The sequence below is a fragment of the Oryzias melastigma genome, linkage group LG2, assembly GCF_002922805.2.
Source record: "Oryzias melastigma strain HK-1 linkage group LG2, ASM292280v2, whole genome shotgun sequence".
Taxonomy (NCBI): Eukaryota; Metazoa; Chordata; class Actinopteri; order Beloniformes; family Adrianichthyidae; genus Oryzias; species Oryzias melastigma.
The window spans coordinates 1,754,710-1,778,415 of record NC_050513.1 but is presented as its reverse complement, the minus strand read 5'-3'; the positions used below and the strand labels follow the sequence as shown (position 1 = coordinate 1,778,415).

The 23,706-nt window shown below is 37.4% G+C and overlaps 1 protein-coding gene across 2 annotated transcripts in view; it reads left to right on the top strand.

The window, feature by feature from the left end:
- Window positions 1-23,706, top strand: part of caln2 (calneuron 2) — a 39,615-nt gene that overhangs the window by 3,331 nt on the left and 12,578 nt on the right. For both annotated transcript variants that reach the window (XM_024266579.2, XM_024266581.2), the window contains exons 2-4: window positions 8,677-8,801; window positions 15,547-15,690; window positions 18,654-18,766. In XM_024266579.2, coding sequence (XP_024122347.1) covers window positions 8,684-8,801; window positions 15,547-15,690; window positions 18,654-18,766 — 375 coding nt within the window. In that variant the 5' untranslated portion in view covers window positions 8,677-8,683. The remainder of the gene's footprint in view (window positions 1-8,676; window positions 8,802-15,546; window positions 15,691-18,653; window positions 18,767-23,706) is intronic.

Here is a 23,706-nt window from a genome sequence, read left to right as displayed (position 1 = left end):
ATAGGCTGCTGGAGGAGGAAAAAAAAACAGTTGTGACCCCTTTCCTGCTACTCTGTTAATGCATTTTCCTCCATGGGGAAAATGTGAGGAGGGTGTGAAATAAAAAACTTGCTTTTTTTTTTCTCCTCCCCAGTGCCAACCTGTCTCTAAACCCTAGTAGTTCATCTCCCTTCTGGGCTTAACTTGGTTTTGATCACCTCACAGGAGCCTTAAAACTGGGCTCTCCGGTGACCCCGAAGTTCAAACACTGGGAGGCAGTCCTCTTATTTGCTCCTTTCATCCAATCCCAGAGACTCCCATACAAACCCATCCTTCTTTTTTTTGTCACTACTCTTCCTCCTCTCAGGCATTGGGGGCAATGAAGCTTATCAAATGGAGGCTTTCAGCCAAAACCTGTCCCTGTCAGCCCCGATGTCCATCTCGGTGTCAGAACTCAGTTGGTTTCACAAGTAGGAAAAGAAAGATCCCAAAAGCAAGAGGGAAAAATAGAATATGGTGACAGCATGTCATAACTGAATGAGAATGTGACTGACTTCTCTAAAATGTGTGTAAGTAAAACTTTGAGAGAAGAAGTGTTTCAGACAGGGGGATTTTTGTTGCAAGAGATGAACCAATAACTAGATATTTAGCATTTCCTGAGATAGTGCAAGTGTGAATCCTGTAAACTGAATATGACCGCTAAAGACACTAAAGCTGTTAGCTCAAAATGTTGAAGCTAAAAGCTAGCTAAAATATTAGCTAAATGCCTTATTAACCAAAAAATTGGAAACATATCTAAATAAGCCAAAAACAGCTAGCATAATGCTAAAATGTTAGTTAAACTTAAAATTAAAGAAAACCTGGAAACATCTTTAAATTACCCAAACATAGCTGGCGTAATGCTAAACCGTTAGCTAGATTCAAAATAAAGCAAAAAAAAAGAGAAAAAAACGGAAACGTGTCTAAATTAATTTTATTGATTTATTTATTTTTTAATAAACAGCATAATGCTAAATTGTTACCTAAACTCAAAATTAAGCAAAAAACTGGAAACACGCTAAATTGGCAACACAAAAAGAAAACAGCTAGCATGATGCTAAAATGTTAGATAAACCCCAAATGAAACAAGAAAAATGGAAACGTATCTAAATTAGCCAAAAAAGCAGTTAGCATAATGCTAAAATGTTAGCAAAATTCAAAATTAAACCGCAAAAATTAAAACATGTCTAAGTTAGAAAACAAAGAAAACGGATAGCATAACGTTAAATGTTAGCTAAGCTAAAAATTAAGCAAAATATTGGAAACATGTCTAAATTAGCAAGAAAAAAAACAGCTAGCATGATAATAAAATGTTAGATAAACCCAAAAGTAAACAAAAATGGAAACGTATCTAAATTAGCAAAAAAAAATAGTTAGCATAATGCTAAAATGTTAGCTAAACTCAAAATAAAGCACACAAAAAAATGAAAACATCTCTAAGTTAGAAAGAAAAAGAAAACAGATAGCATAATGCTAAATGGTTAGCTAAACTCAAAATTAGGCAAAACACTGGAAACGCATCTAAATTAGCAAAAAAAAGAAAACAGCTAGTGTAATGCTAAAATGTTTGCCAAACTCCAAATTTGCCTAAATAACTGAATATTCCTAAATTAGCCAAAAACTGCTAGTATGTTGTTAAAATAAAGACTAAATTACAAATTAAGCTTTTTATGTTTCATCACTTCCTCTTGCCAATCTTGTCCATTTTTATTCATTTATATATTCAATTTGATGTAAACTGGTAAAATCTTAAGTTCTTTATTTTTTATTTTAAACATTATCATACATATGATAATAAATACAGGCATAATATCAGAGCAAATGTTTCATTAGATTCCTTTTTTTCTCAATTTTCCTTGATGTTTCTTGCAACTACACTGACACTGCTGGATATCCTGTGCTCAAGGATACAATGAATGTCTACTCATAAAGTTGAACCCATGCAGCCAGCTTCCACATGTCATCTTTAAAAACACAGGTTGTCGAACTGCCAATGAACCTGCAGTAGGAAAAGGTGATTTACTTTAAGAATCTGCAAAGCTGAAGGAAAAAGCTTGATAAATAGAAATGATTAGACCATTATCACACTGGGTGGCAAAGCACAAAAATACAGACCTCCCACCTAAAAAAAAGAAAAATCTACTTGCAACAAATGAATTTGTATTTCACACTTCCTTTAAGAGAAATTTGGGCCTCAAAACACTTGGTCCCACTTACAAATACGATGCTTGGGCAAATATCACAAAAATATGGACTAACTTTTTAACCCGTAGACTGACCGATTTTTGTTTTTTCCTCCTGTCAGACACAATTTTTAATTAATTTTTCTATGGCTTCAGTGGTTTGCATCACATTTCATAAACTTCTAGCTCTTGGTTTCTTGAATTACCAGTGTGAAGCCAGATGAGACAAATGTGTTTTAATATTGGGCTATATACATAAAATTGAATTGAAAACTGAATTAATTATAAATCAAAGCTTTTTAAAATTCCAGCAACAAAAGGGAGCAATGCTTTGCAACTTACCGTTTTTCCAGAGTATAAGTCGTGTTTTTTTTCATAGTTTAGCCAGGGATGTGACTCATACTCAGGAGATACTCATTTGTAGTTTTATGGTTTTTTAATTTTATTTTAGAAATAAATAGGCTCATTTATTTGTTATTTTCCCAGTAAATTCCGGTTTTCCTTCAGCGATTGTTTCCCCTAACAACCACTAGAGGGTGCTGCAGAGTTATTTGCCACTGATAGTGGCAGAAGAAGTGTCGTCCAAAACCAACATGGAAGAAAATTTGAATGTTTTCCTCATAAGCTTTGATACTTTTCTTATACAGAAAACAAATAGCATTCTTGTATTTATTTATTAATTTATTTAGCTACACTGGGCTTGGCGAATTTGTTCTGAAACGTCAGAACTTTCTCCCAAAAGTGCGACCTATACTCCAGAGCGACTTTTATATGGTTTTCTTCTTCTCGATTGGACATTTTTTGCTATTACAACTTTATACTCCTTGTACTCCAGAAAATGGTACATAAGAAAATTTTACAAACTTGAGACTTAATGTTGTTAATCATCTGTCATCATGCAAATATATATATAGTAACCCTTCTCAGGTGGTTAGTCGGTCTGCATAAATGTCAGAGAACTACATCTGATGGTCAATTATGATTTTTTTTTTTTTTTTAACCTATTAAGCATTTTTTAGATTTGGGGAAAATTCTGAATTGTTTAAAAAAACCTGCATGAAGAATGAACCAACTCTACGCAAAAAAATTGTCGAACTCAGGATTTGAAGCAGAATCTTTTTAATGCCTGGAAAAATCCTACCATACCACTAGACAGTCTTCAATGTCTAAATATTTCACACACCATTTTCAACAGTCCAAAAATGTAGCTAAAGTGACAAGGAATATGTAGGAGTATTTAACTAAAAATAGACCAAGAGAATGAGGAATAACAAACTAGTGTTCTTTAAAATTTAACATTGCTATTTTTTGTCAAAAAACAAAAAGCTGCAACATTTAAGCTGCAAAAATGTTGCAAAATCCTGTTTTAAATGGCAACCTCACAAATGAATACAGTAAATATTTTTGATGCAGACAAATAGATGCTGTTGAATTGATTGTAACAAGATATTTATTTCATTTAGCCTGACATCGGCGTCTTTTTCCTCACATTATAGCTGATGAATATTCAATGAAAAAAGAAACCTTCAATGTTTTTCTGACATCATTGGCATTCCTCTTAAGTAACAGTCCGACAAATGAAAAGCTGAGAGAAGTCTGTCCCTAATAAACGTAAACTATTACTCAGAAAATTCATTTACATCTACATCACCAGAAATAATACATTTTCTTTAATAGTAACAAAAACTGAATTTGTTTGAATCTGTAATTGTTTTTTGTTTCTTTTAAGAAAGTTATTTTCTTTTAATTTTTAATGCTGTACTCTTCACTTCACATTTTGTTATTTAAGAACTGGCCTCTTCCATTTAGGAAAGGTAAAACAGATGCAGCAGCTTTGTAAAAACATATGCTCACTACAAAATGTTAAGTTTTTCCATTATTATTTGATTTTTCCCTTTTGATTTCTGCATATGATTCATTTTATAAGAGAAACAATGATCTGAACAGCAAGGCATACAAAATAAGGCCATCATTTTGCCCCTTTCAGATAAAGATGATGTCATCAGGTCTGTCCAAAATTCCAAGGTTCCATTAATGTCTTACAAAAAAATGACATTTGTAAGTCATTTGTGGCCATTCTGTCTCTTCATCGCTTAAACCTTTCACATATAAAACTGTTACCTGAAAACTTATTTTTAAAATATGTATGTTTTTTTCAGATAAATTGATGTACAAAGTTTAGCTATCCTTATATAATAATTTGTAATATTTACTATTTACGACTGTTTGCTTTGCTTTCAAATGTATTCCTAAGCAAATCTGCCTGTTTGATCATTTTATCAACAGATTTCCAATGGCAACATCTCAGCATACAACTACATTTAACTTACAGTTTCTGACAAATCAACATTTTTATCAGTTTTTGGTCAGTTTTGTCCTCCTTTCTAAAAAAAATATCTTCAAACTTGGACATTTAAAGCTATTTCTAGAGCTCTTTGTCATCTTTGATTAGATTTTAAGGTGTTTTATGGAAGGCAGAGTCACTTAGATCACCACATATGTCTACAAATGTGGCTCCTACAACTCAAAGTACAAATCAAAGTTAAAGTACAAAGTTAAAAATACAAATCAAAGTTTTGAGCTTTTCTATCGCTTCATCTGGAAATCAAAAAACCTCCAGTGGATACCCCTCTTGTTTTCCATTCCTTCCACCAATTAATCTGTTAATTCTGGACAACTTTTTAAACCGTGCTAATAACATGCAACACAGTCTCAAGAGTACATGCATTTCTTGTGCCTAGAGATTAAGGTTTTCCTGCAGTGTCGTCTGTGACTGTGGAGTCCTATCCAGAAGCCACAGATGTCACAGGTGAAAGACAAGTTTCAGGAAGGTTTTCTAGTGTCAAGGTCTTTCTCTGTGTTTACTTGTGCGCTTTTTCATGAGAGTGAGCAAGCCGCCATTGAAGACAGTTATGTGTGGCCTCTTCCCCAGTTGCTTGTTTGATGTTAAGTAAAAGATTTTAAAGAGCGATTCCCCTAAAAATCATCTTTTTTTGTGTTTTTAATGTTTTTCTGTAACATCTTTCCCATAATGGAGGACCTACATACAAGAGTTTACAATAAAAACAGCTTTTTCTGAGAATTTCTTTATTCAAATAACGTTAGATTGGAAAACCGGATACTAGAAAAAGATGCTAATGACGCACTTACTGAAATGGGATTGCAAACTCTCTCATCTCCACTCCTTTGTACACACTCCAACACGAGAAACGATGAGCCTTCAATGCTCATGTGCTCGTCTGAGCTGGCCTCCTGCTCAAAACTGTAGGACTGGATTGATCTAAAAGAGAAAAAAAATATGGCGCTCAAAAATTACAAGCCAGAAGTCCCTCCCCCTGCAGGAGCCAGCCGCAAAAAAACATAACTTGCACCCAAATCATTGGCCGGAAGTCCTCGACCCCCTAATTTAAGCTTTCAACCTTTTTTCCCTTTGACATACACTAACTGCTTACATGATCAGCTGATTCACAGAGAAAAAAACTTCCTTTCGCCTTCTTTTTCTCTGGAGTTAAACAGGTGTAGTTATACAAATTTGAACACTTTTTAACATTGACTTGAAAGAAATAAAACAAAGTTCTGCTAGAGATTGTTTCTGGCGCCATCTCGGATGTGACCAGAGGTCCCTCAACAATTGTAGTTGCTACTTTTGCGCCACTAATTCTAGCTTGAGGCTATTAGCTTGAGCTCCCAACAACAGAAAGGGGGCGTGGTTGCTCCAAACCAACCACAACCCAGAATTATATTTCTAGTAAGCTACTGCTGCTGGGCATAAAATATGTCTTAAAAAACAGCAAACAATGATTTGGGCTTAAAACTGCCCAAATAAAAGATCACTGGGATCTATTTTACAAAATATATATATATATATATATATATATATATATATGGTGGGAGTGGTACTTAGATATGCTCCAGAGAGTGGTCGTCATCCATGCGCCTAACATGTTCCGACCAGCGGTCTTGTGAGAAACGGTGCATAGTAGAAAGCTTGGCTCGTTCCAGAACTGCTGTGTTGGTAACCACGTTGCTCCAGGTGCATCTCAGGCAGGAAGGTATTGAGCCTGTGCTCCTGATGGGTATAGAGGACTCAAGTTTTGCTAGTATACGTGAGTATATTGATCACACAGGCTTTATATATTTAGAGCTTAGTTTGAATAGTTGTTGTTTCATACTCTCAGTGCGAGCTTCCTAAAGGCAGATGCATCAGTTCTTGTATGAAGGCTTGCTGTAACAGTAGGGAGTAGAATCTCCCAAAAAAGGTGGGGGGCCAGTACACATCCCTGCGTAATACCGAAGCAGATCTCAAAAGGGCGAGAGGTGACTAATTTACCCTCTAATTCATCTTTTTTATATGTGAATGATGAAAAATCTAAGGAAGATTAACTTATACTTCTGAATAATTAATCATAATAGATAAATCACATTTGAGTCAGTGTAATAATATCCATAAGATCTCACTTCTTCTTGCAATGATTCAACTCAACAACACTCCAGGACATCAAATCCTCCTGGAGTGATTTGATGTCCCCTCAGAGGGGCCGTCCCCCTAATCTGAAGCTCACAGCTCTGCCGTGTGATGATGGATGTGACAGAAAGCAGACTAAGAACATAAACGGGGAACAGAATGTGCATGTTTGCATTTCGCTGGCTGACATTCATATGAGCAGAGTAGATCCATGCTGCAGTGGCCGCTTTAATGTGGAGGTGAGACAACAGTCAGTTCAGGAGCAGATGGGCTGAAAAGCAAATTTCCTCAGAGATTGAAGTGAATGTGCACATACACACACACGCACTTTGTTATTTATCTCTGTCTCATTCATACTCAGTTTTGACACCTGGTGCCTGCTGCAGATCATCAGAGGAGACTAACCTACATTCTGCTTCTGCAATTTCTGCATCATTTTTTCTTCTCGTTTCACTCAAATTCCAGAATCCTACTGAGGGTTTGTGTCTCCAATGACACCAAACGTAGTGGAATGACTTTTTATGAGCATGTTTCTTGCTCTTTTACCCATCAGATGAACTTGTACTGTTGGCGTAAGCATGAGAAAACAAAGAGTTTCATCAAAATGTCAAAATGTTCTGCGTAGAGGCTTCAGCCGGACAGCTTTGACAAATCCAAACAGAGAAGCCTCCTTTTACGCAACACCAGGGGACTGGTACCATGTCAGGGTGTGTTGAAGAGGTGCTTAGTGACAGTGGGGAATGCCAGAGGGACAGGAAGTCAGGACATCTGACAGGGAAGGTCGCAGGACACAACAGTTGACATGAGTTTTTCCATCTGCAGACCAGGTGGGGAGCAAGTGGGAGATAGTTGCAGAATAATCCTGATAATACTGTTTAAAACTAACTTCAAAACTCAATAAAAAGCCACAAATTGTCCTCGATTCTGATTCTCTAACAGAAAGGTCCCCAAACTACGGCCCGCGAGCCCCCTTCCACATTTGGCCCGGCCCCCCTGTTTTGGCTAACTTCGACATTTGTCTAGTTTTTTAGGCTAATTTGGCATTTAGCTAATATTTCAGCTACACGTTAGCCGTTTAGGCTAATATAGGCTTTTTTTTGTTTATTTTTAGGCTAATTTGGCATTTAGCTAATATTTTAGCTTTATGCTAGCTGTTTTGTGTCAGGCCTCAACCAGCAGTGACTTCTTCTGACCACCAGAGGGAGCCCTCACCAGAGTACTGACTAAATTTGTTCCCTTCTTCATTCAATGACCCATAATGCATCTGCCTGCCACTCCTGCCTTCACCAGCTGTTTCCCATTCAAGTTAATCACCAAACTGTATTTAACCCTGTTCACCACTCTGCTCCATGCGAAGTCTTGAATTGTTTCCCTGGTACATTCAGTCTGAGTGTTTAATACTCTTGTTTGCCTCTCTGTGTTTGACCCCTGCCTGTTTATTCATCTCCTGCCTTGCTCCTTGCTCTGACCCTTGCCTGTTTCCTGACTATGCCTCGCCTTGTGTTTACTGCTCCTCCTCATCATCATTAAAACCTTGTTGCATATGGATCCAAACGTCTCAGTCTCTTCGTCACATTTTGGCTAATTTAGAATATTTTGATTTTTTTTTTCTGCTAATTTGGCACCTGGCTAATATTTTAGCTAGCTATCAGCTTCAGCTTTTTCAGCTATCAGCTTCAGTGTTTTTAGCTATCGATTTAAGCCTTTTCAGCTATTAATCTATTGCAGGTAATGCTAAATATCTAGTTTTTAAAATGCTTTAACATTTTTTTCTTGGAAGATTACAGAAATGAATTATTTAAAATTTGGCTATTTGTTGCTTTCTGGAAAACTATAAATCTTTACGTTTCGGCTGTGATTGTTACACTTTTTCTGTTAGCCTACAAACCGACCCTGGCCCCACATCAGAGAAGAAAACAGTTATGTGGCCCTCACTAGAAAAAGTTTGGGGACCCCGCTCTATACATTCACTTATAGCAACACTGATAACAGATTGTATTTACACTGCAGGAAGAAGATGCCATTCCACCATGTGCGGGCAGGCCTGCTCTATCCAGACAACTATCTGAGCAGCTCCCTGACGGAGGGCAGCGAAGCCTTCCAGCTCACCAGCCTCTCCACAGAGGAGCTGGGAGGTGAGTGTGCCGACCGAAAGGGAGGGGGGAGGCAGGTGGGAGAGCTCATGCAGAACCAAGTGTGGTTCAGACAATTAATGCTCCACTGGTGGAACAATACAGCTACAATGCTCCAAATCTCTGGAGGTGAAGTTTTTCCCATTAAGCCATTTTGTCAGAGCTTGACTGGACACTTTTGTTTCCAATTATGAAGCTTAAGTGAATTCAATCAGTCAAAGTGGAGTCGAAGGGCCTGAGAGAACATTAGTGTGTTTGTCTTAGTATCCCAATTCACTTTTTCTATTTAAAGTTTATCTTGCACAAATATTTAGTTTAGTGAATCCCAAAACTCGTATTTTTAATTTGAAAATATTAAGGTTGGAGCTCAATAATCTAAATACAAGAAATGTAAACAATTAAGAGTGCATTCCAACTGGATAGTCAGTCAGTCTGGATTAAATCTGCTACAAGGCGGTTACTGAGGAGGCAATGGCTAAGAAGGTAAGCCAATTAGTGTTTATGATTGTCAGGAAAACAGTGTGAGAAGCAACGTTTTCACCTCAGGTTTAGATTTCCTGCATCAGTTGATTCTTCTCCACCTGGCTGGTCTCAGTAGAGCCATTCAGCAAGATTGCATCAATGAAGAGGCGCTTGTTTTCAGCATCAAATTAAGCTAACGCAACTGTTTATGACTTTTTTTTTTGCTATTGAAGACATTCTCACAGGTTTTCCGGGCAAAAGTTTGCCAAAATTAACTTCAAATCAATGATCCAGAAGAAGAAGTTCCCTGCAACAAATACTGTTTAGCCTGAAAACTGGCTTAAGATCAAACACTTTTTATGCTTTTTTGATCAGCTCTTCAAAACAAAGATGTCTGCCCCTCAGCACATGCTCTATTTGTGATGGAGTTTGCCGATAGAAACAGTAAATCCTGTCACAGGAAGATGACTGAGTCTGAAAATGTGTTTTTCTGACTCAGGCTTTGTTCTTTGTGTTTCTACACATGGCCTGTTGTAGTTTCGTTGAATGTGCTTTCAAAATCTTTTAATCCCCGGTCCCCGATGCCCAAGTCAGTGCAACCCAGTTTAGTCAAAAAGCTGAGCTGCATCGACTGAAGCCTTTTATCATCATTAGCATGTTTGGCCCTCCTTTCTCTATTTTTCTTTTTTTTTTGTTATGGTCAAGGGCACTAAAAGGGCAGAAGTATTTGGAATATTTGTGTAGCTCTTATATAAATTAACTTTTAGGTTCTATGGTGAAGCTTTTCTGAGCTGCTGTCAGTCACACATCCATCACAAGCTACTTCCACAATATCCTTCTATCAGCTGCCAACATAAAAAAAAAAATCTAATCCCACTTCAGAGAGATGCAAAATTTTCTTCTTGAATCATCTGTTTGCAGAGATAGAAGACTAGTTAATCACTCCTGCCTTGAACCTCCTTGATCATTTTTTTTTCAAGTTTTAGGAGTTTCATTGATCACACTGAGAGCATGTATGAACCTGAGGGCTTTTCTTCATAACGCTCACCAAGTGACGGCACAGCTCCAGCCTCATATACACACTTTTTACATCAGGGACCGCCTCATTTGTACCCAACTGAAAATCTACTCTTCACTTCTGAGCTGCATACAAATGCTTCTCGGTTGGTTTTCCTTGTGTTCGCCTCTGGTTCTCACTTCACGAGACAGAAAAAAAAAGCGAGGCAGCGGTGGCGGTGCGCCGGAGTCCAGTTAAGAGCTGTGGGGGATGTTTACAAGCTTACATGGAAGCTGTGACTGAACTCCAGATTTAAAGAAACATATAAAGAGAAAAGGCTGGTAGATCTGACTCAAAGGAGAAAAGGAAAAGATCTTCAGGACAGGAATATTAATGATGTTCAGCACGCAAGAGAAGAAAACGTTACACTAAAATAATTTACAGAGGGGCTATATTGTTTAAAATTTATGCTAAATAGTATGTTTACCTAAATATAACGTGTAATTACCCCTTTAATCCAGGGGTGGGTAAACACATCCGGCCTCTGAAGATAATTAATCTGGTCCGCCAAACTGGAATAAATTATATTGATAACCCTTTTATTTTTTACTTTCTGGTGTCTCCACATATATGCTGCACTACAAACTGATCTTAATAGGTGCAGAAAGTTATTCAGCATTCATGTGTTGTTGGAGGATTTGCTGTTTTTCCGACGTTCGTGTGCATTTTCTGAGTTGGACAGTCATTTTTCCAAAAATTCCAACACCACATGAACACACCATTTCTCTAAGTTTGCAATTTTTCCTGAAGGACATCAACCCATCTGTGCAATTGGCACAAAAATGAGAACAAAAAATAGAAATAGAAACTCTGAAATGTTCTGCTTTAAACAGTTATTTTAAATCTAAATTAAAGTATGTTTTTGTTGATATTGCATGTTAATTCTTTCTTTTGAGAAAATGTGGGTCCCGTGAAGTGCTTGAGCTAGCTAGTGGAGCTCGATACACAGGAGCTTGCTAGCTTGCCACAGTAAAGCTTGTTTGCTTGCTACAGCAGAGCTAGCTAGCTTGCGACAGTGCTCGCTAGCATGCTACGCCGTCTACCGGGAGGCTGGATAGCGTAACGAGCCAACCCACTGAGTGCTCACTTAAGCCAATGTGGGCAAACACAGGAAACTGCAGACAAACCCATCGGGGCCCACATTTTCTGCCCACTTTTAAACCAAATGGGCCCACTTGGCCTTGCTAGCTGGGCTGGCTCCAATCTGCTCCTGATCTGACCCTTCTGTCAAATTTTAGAACCCTTTGAGACCAAAACTCAAAAAGTTTGCCATCCCCTGCTTTAATCAATAGTCATGTTTTCAATTTGTAAAAAAAAAATAAAATAAAAATAAAATAAAATGTAGGCTACTCAAATGTGCTATTTCGCACAAAATTGAAAAAGACTGAATATAGTTACTAAAAAATAAAGTTAAATAACTTTTTGTAAGTTTACAGTATTTTTTGCCTTTTTGTTTTTTTGAGAATGGGGCAATATTTATGTGTGTCATGTATGTGTGATTTAACTAATGTTAAAAAATAAAACTATGCTTTTTTTTAAAGAACAATAACTTGTAAAACATGCTGTTTTTGCACTGCAAATATGTTTTTACAGGAAAAATTGAGATTTTATTTAGTAGTTTATTTTATTTAGGTTTATCAAAATTGTCAATTTAAAGTGACATTTTTGAAGAAACAAAATTAGCTCAATTTAACTAGATGCAAATTGCTCCATAAGCTTTAAAATCATTTTTTTATAGTGTATGTACATAAAGGATGAGTCTTGTCGGGCAAATTGCGTTTTTAGTCACTTTTCTTTGACATTTATTAGCGCAGAGTCTAAATGCAAGAGTCAAATCCACTGAAATGCCAAAAAAAATAAATAAATAAAGAACAGAACATGATATATCATACATCACATTAGAGATCTGGTTAAGCGTGTCCTGCCTTTGACATCTTTTTGACATCAGTGGCTAATGATTGAAAGGTAATTTGCCAGAGGCTGACAACGAGGCGTCTCGAGTGAGTCTGCTGTGTGAACAGACTCATGTCATTTGAGTTGTGTGTGTTTAATTACATCCCTGAGTTAGAAGAAAGCCGATTCCACGTAGGAGGAAAGAGTCTGATATGCTCTTGGCAGGAATGCTGGTGATTGTGCAGCGTGGAAGGACTGAGAGTGCTCGAGGTTTGTAGGAATGAAATAATGAATGAGAAAAAAGTGATGTAAGATAGGAGGAGTGGGAGGATGGAATCACCCTGATCTCCTGTTATGTGATATAAAGTTTGCAGATAATTTAGAATCTTTAAAAAGCTTCAAATGAGACTTGAAAACTCCTTTTTTTGGGCCATGAATATGTCTCATGGAGCAACTTAATTCTGTGGAATGTTTGCCTACCCATTAAAATAAAGACATACAAATTCCACTTTTTGACAATCCAGATGATCATGTTAAAAAATGAGGGTGCAGTTTAGATTTCAGTGTGATCAACCTAAATTTGAATCTAGGTCAACTGGGATAGTTACTCAAATGATCTATAATTAAAGGATAATTACATTTATGACTCACTAAAAGTAATGTCAATATAAAGACTATTTTATTTCCAAGATAAGCAAAAATATAAATACAGATTCGTCCTTCAGGACTGGTTATTTTTGGGCTCATTAACTTTTAAAATGCTTAATTAATCACAAATGCCTATTTGAGTGTTTTTTTTTTTTTAGCTATGAACTAAAATCAGTTATTTCTTTTAACTCATTGAGATTCAAGCTCTACAGATCTGTACTATCATCCAGCTGAAGGTGACTTTCAGTTCCTTATTTTAAAGTGAGTTAAAAGGAATCTTTCAAGACACAAGTATATAAGGAGTCTTGATATCACACAGAATAAATTATGTTTTTTTTAGATTTATCCAACCTTTACTTTGTGTTTTCTATGGTGGATCAACCAAATTTGAAAAACCTTTTCTTTCTTTTTATAAAATTGGTCTTCTTTATGTGTAGAACGCTATTCTTTAAAAGTTTATTTCATATTGCCTTCAAAACAAGCAATAATTTGGATTATCCATGTTAAAATGGAGAATAATAAAGTGTGTTTTGTTTATATGTCCTTCATCTTCCGAACATTTAAGTGGAATCGCATCTTTAGTTCCAGTCAGAAACATATCATCTCTGGAGATCCAAAGAAATTGGATTAAAATCTCCTTTTCTTCAAGTTCTATTTACCCGTGCAGCACTTTATCTAATGGTATCTGGTCATCTTGGTCAGAGGCTCACAAACGCTGCGCTTTGACACTCCTCATGGTTGCACTTTGGCTTTGTTTTCTGTGCCAGCTATCGCCGGCTCCCATGGGAACTTGTCCTTTCGCAGTGCTTACCTGCAAAGTTAATTAGACTGTCTACTGTTGGGTCCCTGAGCAGGGTGAGGTTGCAGGAGCTTTATCAATGAAAATGTGTTTCATTTCTCAGCAACTCCGAGTGCAGCGAGACTTCTCAATGTAAAAAGATTTTTGGGAAATAAAAAAAAAAAAATTCAAAGGGTTCTAAAACTTCTAACACTTAAGGCAACCTTCACCTGTGATGATACTTCTCCAAATGAACAAAAGTGACCTTTTATAGAGCACAAAAGCTCATTTGAGCCATACAACACTGGCATCAGAAAAACAATGGAGTCAATAGAAAATGTGCTTTTCTATTTGCTAGTGCAGGATAGTTCACATTTTTTTACAAATGTAGTGTTTTTATGCTAAAATAAGAAATGTTTAAAGCATCTGACATGAAGAGGAAGCAACGTGGGCTGGTTTCCATGGTTACTTCTTAAGTCCCACTCCAATCCTCTTGTAAAACAATTCCCAATGATCTACTGATTATAAATAGCCTCAATCAAAAACCTACGTTGTTATGTAGGACATAGTTTCTGCAGAGCAGCCGTGGTTCCTTAGAAATTCACCTTTGAGTTGTGGGCGGAGCTGTTGGTGCAGAGTAAGCTCATCCCCTTCCCATCATCCATCTGTTTACACTTTCTCCCGCTAATTTACAGCCCCTCACAACCCCAACTTAACATACAAAAATGGAGTGCAATATTTGCCCTATCCAACTGTATAGTTTTATATCAGCTCAGACGAGGAAAATGAAGACCCACATGGATCTAGTCGTCCGTAGTAACATGTATGTCACACTGCATTTTTGTGTCTGCTCCTGATTCTCAACGATTTAAATAAAGAAATAATCAGAAACTTAATTTTAAGATTAATATTCCTTATGTATTTCATCCATCATCAGAAAAAAACATGTTAAAAACTCAATTTTTATTGGAGTAAGTCTTTAACCATCTGAGATAAATCACAGTTTGATTTTTGTTCAAATGAGTTTGGAAAAACTGTGAATTTTTCTTCTTTTATAAAATAATACATTATTGATCAAACTATTAAGGAGTCTGGAGGAGTCTCGGTTCATCGCTGACAAAGACGAAATCTTCATCTGTACATTTGTGGTAACTTTGCAGCAGAGAATGATTTATGTTTACTGCATCAGGTTGTAGAGGTCATGATTTTTCACCAAATATCTGTTCAACTCTCTAAGGAATAATCAGACTAACGTGAAAAAGCTGAAAACAGAAAAAAAATGTGACAGGGAAACAACAACAGAATACTGAGATTGTGGAAAACTAGCAACAGATGCATAAATTTACCAGGATAAAACCACAAAAGCCTAGAGCCCAGAAGAATAGAGTTGAACTCATAAAGACCATGAAATGCATCACATAGCAACAAAAACATATACAGACTCCCTCTCAGCCTCCATTATCCTTTTATAAAAATGTCCAGATCAGTGCCAGGTGAAAATAAATTCTAGACTAAAAACGGAAGCAACCATTTTGATTGACATCAAAAGCCTGGGTTTGTTGTGGGTTTCAGTATTACCTCTGAACATAACAACATATTAGACGATTTTTACAACACAAGGCAACATTTTTGTCACTTCTGTTTCACAGCGTAAACGGTGTTTGCAAAAACAGGACAAAATAACACCTAAATGTTGTGTCTCTAAATGCCAGATGATCTGATAAGATAGAATAGCAACATTACAAAGTAGTGGAAGCTCACAAAAGACTGTGTCAGAACCTGAAATAGATTCAACTTGAAATATTTGTACTTCGTAAGTAAATGATGTGTTTTCTTTAAGCAGAACGATCACAAAGGAGCATAGCGACAAGAAGCAGTGGACACTTCCATGTTGTGTGTTTGTTGTGCAGAGATCCGTGAAGCCTTTCGGGTTTTGGATCGTGACGGGAATGGTTTCATCTCCAAGCAGGAGCTGGGCATGGCCATGCGCTCCTTGGGTTACATGCCCAGCGAAGTGGAGCTGGCCATCATCATGCAGAGACTGGACATGGATGGTGAGACACATTGAGAATCCTCCACGTCTGTGTTAAATGAATGCATTTTGTCTTCTTTTATTATTTGATCCGTTGAAAAGAAATATTTTCTTAAAAGAAAGTTAGTGGTACGGATATTTAAATGAGCTGAATTTTAATGGGATGTGAATGGAATCACTTGTTTGAACGCTTCTTTGCACGCCTCAGTAAAAATAAATTATTCTTGGTCGAGGTTTCATCAAAACAAATTGTAAATAAACCACAAGAAGACAGCAGTAAAAAAATACATTCCAGTAGTCAATAAAGGTTATGTCTGTCTGCTCCTTCCACTAAAACTTGGCTTGTAAATTCTCCGCTGATGGAATTGAACCACACAGTGTCTGCAGCATAAACAATCCAGTCTTCAGCGGATGCTTATCAGCAGCTCCTGATTTTAGCCCTCACTGTAAATATCAAAGGTCAAAAGCTTTTGTCTTTGGCTTCCACTGGTAATGTGGCGGCAGCATCGCCGTATATTTTGAGGCAAGATATAGTATCTCTCAGAATGCTGCACACTTCTAACGTCCACGTTTCACTTTCACAACCAGCTTTTGAAATTAATTTTTATGCTGTTATCCACAAAGGTTATTGAAGACAGATTACAAATCCTTAATCTGATATATCTGAAATGATCCATTTTGCAGGCTTTAAGGGGGACGTTGTGATAGGATCTAATTATGTTAATGTGGTTTTACACTTTATTAGGAATTAGCTGAGGATTATCAAAAATGAAACTCTTTAAAAGACCCACTCCAGTCCTCTTTTGATCTACTCTAAAAGCTTTCTTTTAGTTAAGATTATGCTGTTTTTAGGCAAAATTTAAAAAAAAACCTAAACTGTTTTTAGGACATAGTTTCTGCAGAACGGCAGGAGTATGGCGTTTATTCTATGTCAAAACTCCACGCAGAAATAAAACATCTCCACGCACGTATCACACATTCCTCGTTCGTGGACTTTTGATATAGAATAAACGCCATACAGGAGGTCATTAGAAATTCCCCTCTGAGTTCTGGTTGGGACCATCGGCGTGGTGTAAGCCCGCTCCTACTTCCCGACATCCATCTGTTTATACTCTCTCCATAGCTTACAGAACCTCACAACCCCAACATAACATTAGCAGTGCAACAACAATGGCGAGCACTTTTGATGCTTTCCAGTCAAACAGCTCGGACTCCAGCTCAAATTAGGAAAACAAAGACGTCCATGGATCTAATTGTCTACAAGTGGATGCATTAGAATAGAACAGAGCAGGGATACTGGGACTTAACATAGCGCCTTATGCTGCGGTCACAAATACAGTGTCTAGCGTGCCATGGGTTTTGGCAGAATCTTTAAGATTTTATGCCGATTTTTAGAAAAAACATTGCTGTGGTTACGCATGTAGATGGTGGAAGTCAGGCAGGGAGGACTCATTACAAAATCGGGTGACAGTTGAGCACCCACAGGATGGTGGTAGACGGATCGCCGCCCGACAGAAGCTCTGATTGGACGATGTGTAAATGTCTCTGGATGGCGGCCGTCCATATTGAGTGCCACCCGCTGCCAGTTGCCCGGTGGTATATAAGATGTGGGCCATTCTCCTCCTTTTCCATTAATCACAACTCAGATTTTGAGCACACATTATAATCTTATCAATTTGCAAATGCCTCCAAAGAAACCTAGAAAGCCCCGGCGCCCAAGAAGATCCAAGCTGGAGTCGTCATGAATTTTGTGCAGCATCAGTGCTGTCTCAACATTTAGACCAATGGGATCACCAGATTAACGTCTGGTCATTGTTGACCCTCCAGCTCATGTCAACAAGTATCTGTGCTGCTACCATAAGATTTCTATGGTGGCAGTGGGACGGCAGCAGAGCGGCGAGAAGGTGGCGGTCTAAAACTGGCCGATCATCGGAGGATTTCAGGGGCCTTGGAGACGCCCCTATTAGTCAATTATCGCGCTGCTATCTTCCTGCCACCTGCCTGTCCTCTTTTTAACATTTTGATTGATTGATTCCTTTATTTAACCAGCTAAGACCTGTTGAGATTAAGATCTCTTTTACAAGGGCGACCTGGCTAAGAGGTCAGCAGCACACGTCATCAGAAGTTGCATCCAGTGAATAGAATGAAATGAAAAATATAATTATAAAGATATATACAATAATAAATCGAGATCTAAGAAATGTAACAATGCAGCAGAGAACAAGTAAATTAGGAGCATAAACACTGTTCATAGGATTCTCGTTCCTTCATGTTCAGGATGGAGGAACATGCATTTTTGCGTCTGCTCCTAATTCACAATGAGTCATGTAAAGAAATACTCAGAAATCTTAATTTTCTTTATATGTCCCTACATCGTGAGAAATATACCACAGAAACACAACTTTCATCGGAGTGGGTCTTTAATACACAGGTACTTCTTTGCTTTATAAACAATATTTTGCCATATGTGCCCTTTCCCCTCCAGTGACACCCAAGGCCTTTCATCAAAAGTCGCATTAATATTTTATATATCTTGTGAAACACTCAAACTGACTAAATTTTCAGCTACACTTTGTGTTTTTTTATTGTCATTTTTCCAATTTAACTGTGAATGTTTTGTCATCTCATCCTCAAAGTGCAGTTTCCTTTTACAATGAAGATGAAATTACAGCCTCCTAAAATAAATCATGATTGTGATTAGTAACACTAGAGCGCAGTGCCTCCTGCAGACAAAGGCTTCTGATATGTTTAATAAAGCACACAAAGAGCCAAACACTGGATAATGCCGCAAAGTCAACAGTGGTATTATGTAATTTGAGCCTTTGTAATAAATCAGTTCATAATTTGTTCAGCATATGAGGGTGTGTTCGCTCGGATTATCAAAGAATCCTATTAAAAATGCAGCAACATATTTATGTTGCTTGAGTTGAAGTAAAAACGGTACCAAGATGTCTGATTTTCTTTATCTCTCTGTCCCACCTGTAGGAGATGGTCAGGTCGACTTTGAGGAGTTCATGACGATTCTGGGGCCAAAGCTGCTGTCGTCCGACAACAGAGAAGGATTCCTGGGAAACACTATCGACAACATCTTTTGGCAGGTGAGACACGGACCTGAAAGGCGACTGTTTCACCTCACAATTATGTTATTTGAGGCTCTCTTTGCTGCATCCAGCTCACTTCTGGCTGTGGATTTCAGCATTCAGAGCAAGTCTTACATCCTTAAGCACAGCCCTAGTTTCTGCAGGGAGTGTGTGCAGGCTTGAATAAAATTACACACAAACATGTGCCTTGCTCCTCTACCTGCTTTGCCTGTTTTTTGTCTATTTATTTAATTTTGTTATCCAGACTTGAAGGAAACGGAAAAATTCGGGGAATTTTATTTATGGTGATTTGCTTCCTGGGTTTGAGCACTTGGACACAGTAACATATAAGATAATTTTACAGATGCACTGTTGTGACCAGAACATTTCATGAGAAACACAGAAAACGCAGCTCGACTAAGAGCTCTGGAAAAGGCAGACTCATTTTGTGGATTGCACCTCGCTGAAAACAACTTGTTGTCATAGTATTTTTGAGCCTCTTTAGTAGCAGAAATGGCTATTTTTGTGAAGTGTGAGGTTTAGTTGCAGTGGAGTGTCATCTCTCCCTTTTTTAGTCAAGTAGGGGGAGAATGAGGTTATTTCAGGCTTTTTTTCCTAAATTTTAATGTGCGACATTCAACAAACTACAAAACAAAAATGATGCAATTCACAAAGGAGTTTATTTTTTATTTTTTTACCTCTGGAGATACATCCTTTGTGGAGACTGCTGCATGCATGCAGTACAGTTTGAAGGCGAAATGAGAAGCTATGAGCTGGACAAAACATTGCAGAGGGAGGGGGGGGTGGTCTGATGAGGATTGTGGTGTGTCTGTGTGGGTGTGTGCAGGAGGATGAGGAGGAGGAGGAGGAGGGGGGGTGGCCCATATAAAAATACAGGAGCATAAAAGAAATCCACAAAGGATAGGAGACGGAGAAAATGAAAGGAGAAGTACGAGAAAGTGTGATTCATTAAGGTCACAGACAATATGTATCTCAGGGGTGATTTAAAACATTCACCTCCCACCACCAGAAAAATAGACTGGAAAGCGTAGCAGAAGGGATAGAGAAGATGGAGAAGGAAGAACGGATGAAACTGCAGAAGGGAAAGAATGTGGAGGATGAGGAGGGGGATGAAATGGTGGGAGTGAGAGTGTCTCGGAGGATTTTGGGAGCAGCGTTTTGTGACAGTGTGTGTATTGTTTCTAAGACCTCAGAGAGAGTCATTGTGTTAAAAAAGAGATGGAAGAGGCTAACAGTGATGGATATGTCACGGCGAGTCACAAGGATTTAGTTGTGCATTCAAATAACATCCATCCGCATTAGAGACATACAGTATAGTGGCTCAATGGGAAAAATATGCATATTTTGTTCGAATCTGCATGGATTTGATGGATGTTTTCAGATTGCAAATGTCATTTTAGAAACACAAATGAACTAATTTTGTTTCAAGAACCATTTTTTGGTGGGCCGCAGTTTTTTTTTCTTCATTTCTTCTTTCACAATTTTATTATCCATTTGTTTATTGTTGTGTTTATCTGTTTACTGGACTATAAGTTGCTCTGCAGTATGAGTCGCAGATGCCAAAAAAAGAAAGGCATAATAACAAAGAGATACTGGAGTAAAAGTCACATTTTTTGGGAGAAATTTATTTAACAAAATACATGGAGATTAATGGAAATTTCATCTTGAAACGCAAATCATTATAATAGTCTGACACATTGATGCTTAGTTGTCTTTATGAAACATTGGAAGAATCTAGTATATTAGTGCAACATATAAACAATTATTAAGATAAAAACAGCATAAAGTACATTCTAGCAAGTCAACGAAACTTTTTTATATCACCTTAAATCCCAATATCCATTGAATTCTTTGGCTAAATCCGAATTCTTCCTCAACCCTTGTGTCTTCTCCCTACCCCTACATTTAGTTATGGAGAGTTATGGAAAAATAGTGTCTTCAAATTCTGACGTCACTCCAAATCGATGACATCATCAATAGTCGCCGCTCAGCTACGTTACTTGGAAATACATAACATTGGTTTAATAACTTTAACAATGTTCTGCTAAAACAAAAATTCATTATTTATGTATAAATGTAAACTTCTGTGCTTTAGAGCACACCCAGATGAAGAAAAACACTTCTCCTCTGCATCCCCCCACAGCAAGAGTTAGCCCTTACAAGAACTATTTTGGACAACCCTACCACTTCAAATGCCCCTACAATTGGAGGGGTAGGGGGAAGCCATTGGGTTAGGGGAAGAGTTTGGATTCTGCATTCATCTTCTATGTTGCTTTGGAACAATTCTGCCAAACCCAGCATAATGCTACGTTCACACCAGGCTCAGAAATGCACATTCACACAACTACTTTCAATGAAAAGTCTATGTAAACCCAGGTATATGCATGTTTCAGGCTTTAACAATGAATACTCCTGAGTCGCTACACACATTTTTAGTCAATTTTTAGGCTCTATGTACAAAACGCACTAAATGCAATTTAATTTAACCAATTGAACTTTGACCAATCAGGGACTTGGATTTGGTAGAGACGTCTGGTTATCACTCTTCTCAAAACATGGAATTGCCAACAGTAACAGAAACCAAGGCCAAAACCGAATTCTTCCTTCTCTTTACCCCTCCAATTGTTGGGGTATTTGAAGCTTTAGTGGTGTCCGAACTTACTTTTTTAAGAGGAAAGTGTTAGGGAGTGTATAACATCATAACATTAGACTGAGCCGCTTCTTCTTCTACTGTAGCAAATACTGGAACACACACAGAGTGCCCTCTAGTGGCTGTTAGTGGGAAAATAACACATAAGCCTTTTTTTGCATCTTTTTTTTTAATATTACATATAAGTCGTATCACCAGCCAAACTCTGCAACAAAAAATGTGACTTATTCTCCGATAATTACGGTAATTTGGCATCCTGTCTTGGTTTCACACCTGGGATGCGTCACTAATAGCCACACCTGTAACATGTCAATCATTAGTCTCCGTCTCCTCACATTCATCTCCACGTGGAAACCTTGAAATTTCTCCCTCTGCTCTGCTGTTAGTTTCCTTTATTTCATTGCTTTGTGGGAGAGCTTTTTAAAAGCCCCTCTTTTACCATCAATTTTCAGCTCTCTGTGCAGAAGGTTTTCAGCAGGATTGAAGTCATGAATCATAACTGAAACAGTCTCGTCTATTTCTTTTCAGTCCTTCTTTTATGAGGCACGATGTCTGATTCAGGTCATTGCCCCTGTGGAAAGACCTAAGACCTCCGCCTCAGTCCAAGCTCTCTTAAATTGGTCAACATATTTTGCTTTAAGAGTTTTTTTTGTACAGCAATGATCATTTCTTCTTATACATTTTGCCTCTATAGGCAAAATGTATAAGAAGAAATGAAGGCAGAATAGCAGCACTACTTAATTTATGCTTTGGAGTCAATTGGCCCTTATTTATTTACTTAAATTGTCCAAAACACAATTTTACTAAATAGTTGTGACATTAATGATTGCGTGCTTCACACTCCATTACCCAAACTTCAATATGTATCTCAAGGGTCTTAAAAAAAATGAAAAAGTGAAATGAGTATAAGATATTTTATTAAAAACGTGTTCCTTCTATCAAGACACTGAACAATTAAGTGGAAAACTTCTGATAATTAATGCTTAAAGGTCATTTATTATCCAACAATTAATTGTTTGGTTGTTGGACAATGACAACGCATTCCTTCTGTCAATTAAAAATATGAATTGGCATTAAAAAAAAAAAGCATCAATTTGAATATTTTAAGCCTTTATTCTTGTAAGCTTTTAAGATACTTATTTTTAGATATCCAGTCAGTCATTAACAAAAAATAGTTTTGCATGATCAATCTTGCACCATTTTAGTAATGTAAGGTGTTTTTTTTGTTTTTGTACATGTTATTTTAGACCCTTTTATAAGTGTTCAGCTCGGGGCCCCAGAGTTTTGGGGGCCCCAGGCAGTTGCCTATCTTTGCCTAACCAACACCCTTCACAAATGGTAAATCCAGTCCTGCATTTGGAATCAAGTGGAGAGGCACAGAATCCAAATTGTTTGGGTTAGTGGGAAGTTTCCACAGTCAGTGGGGGTTTGGAGTGCCAAGGAATCTGTTGGTTTCGGTCCAACGTGTTTCCTGAAGTCCACAATCATTGCAGCCTACCACCAGGAAATTTAGACAGGCTGTATGAAGACTCTGATTTCATTTTCCAATAGGACTTGCCCACAATGCCAGATACGCAAAAAACATATTCAACTATCACAACATTCCCTGGGTTTTTTTTTTTTTTTTTTTAATAGTGTTGTTTTGAATTATCTTGAAGTTGTCATCTAATTCCTTGAAACTTTTATCTTTTTTTCTTCTTTTTTATGACTATTTCCTTTAAATCACGTGTGTCAAAGTCGAGGTCCGGAGCGCCGGATCCAAATCATAAGGTCATTTGATTTTATTGTTATTAATGGCCCAATGTTATCTTGCACTTATTTTTAACTTGTATAATTTTGGCAAAAAAATGTTTTTATGGAGAGTAAAATACTGAAAGTTATTTAATGTTTAAGTTGATTTATTCTGGAATAATATTCCTGCCTTTTTATTATTCATATTTATGTTAAAAAGTTACAGTTTTAAAGTTTTAAAAATTGGCATTCTGATAGCTTTTTGGACTATTTTGGCATTTACTAAAAAAAATTAGGCTGATTTGGAGCTAATATTTCAGCTACATGCTAGCTGTTTTAGCTAATTGAGCTTTTTTCAGTTTTTTAGGCTAATTTGACATTGGGCTAATATTTTAGCTGGCCTTCAGCTTCCGTGATCCCAGCTATCAGCTCCAACGTTTTTAGCTATCAATTTCAGCATCTTCAACAGCCAAATTCAGCTTACAGCATTCACACTATCACAAGAAATGCTATATATCTAGTTCATAATTATGTTAAAAATTTAGTTTTAGTGTGT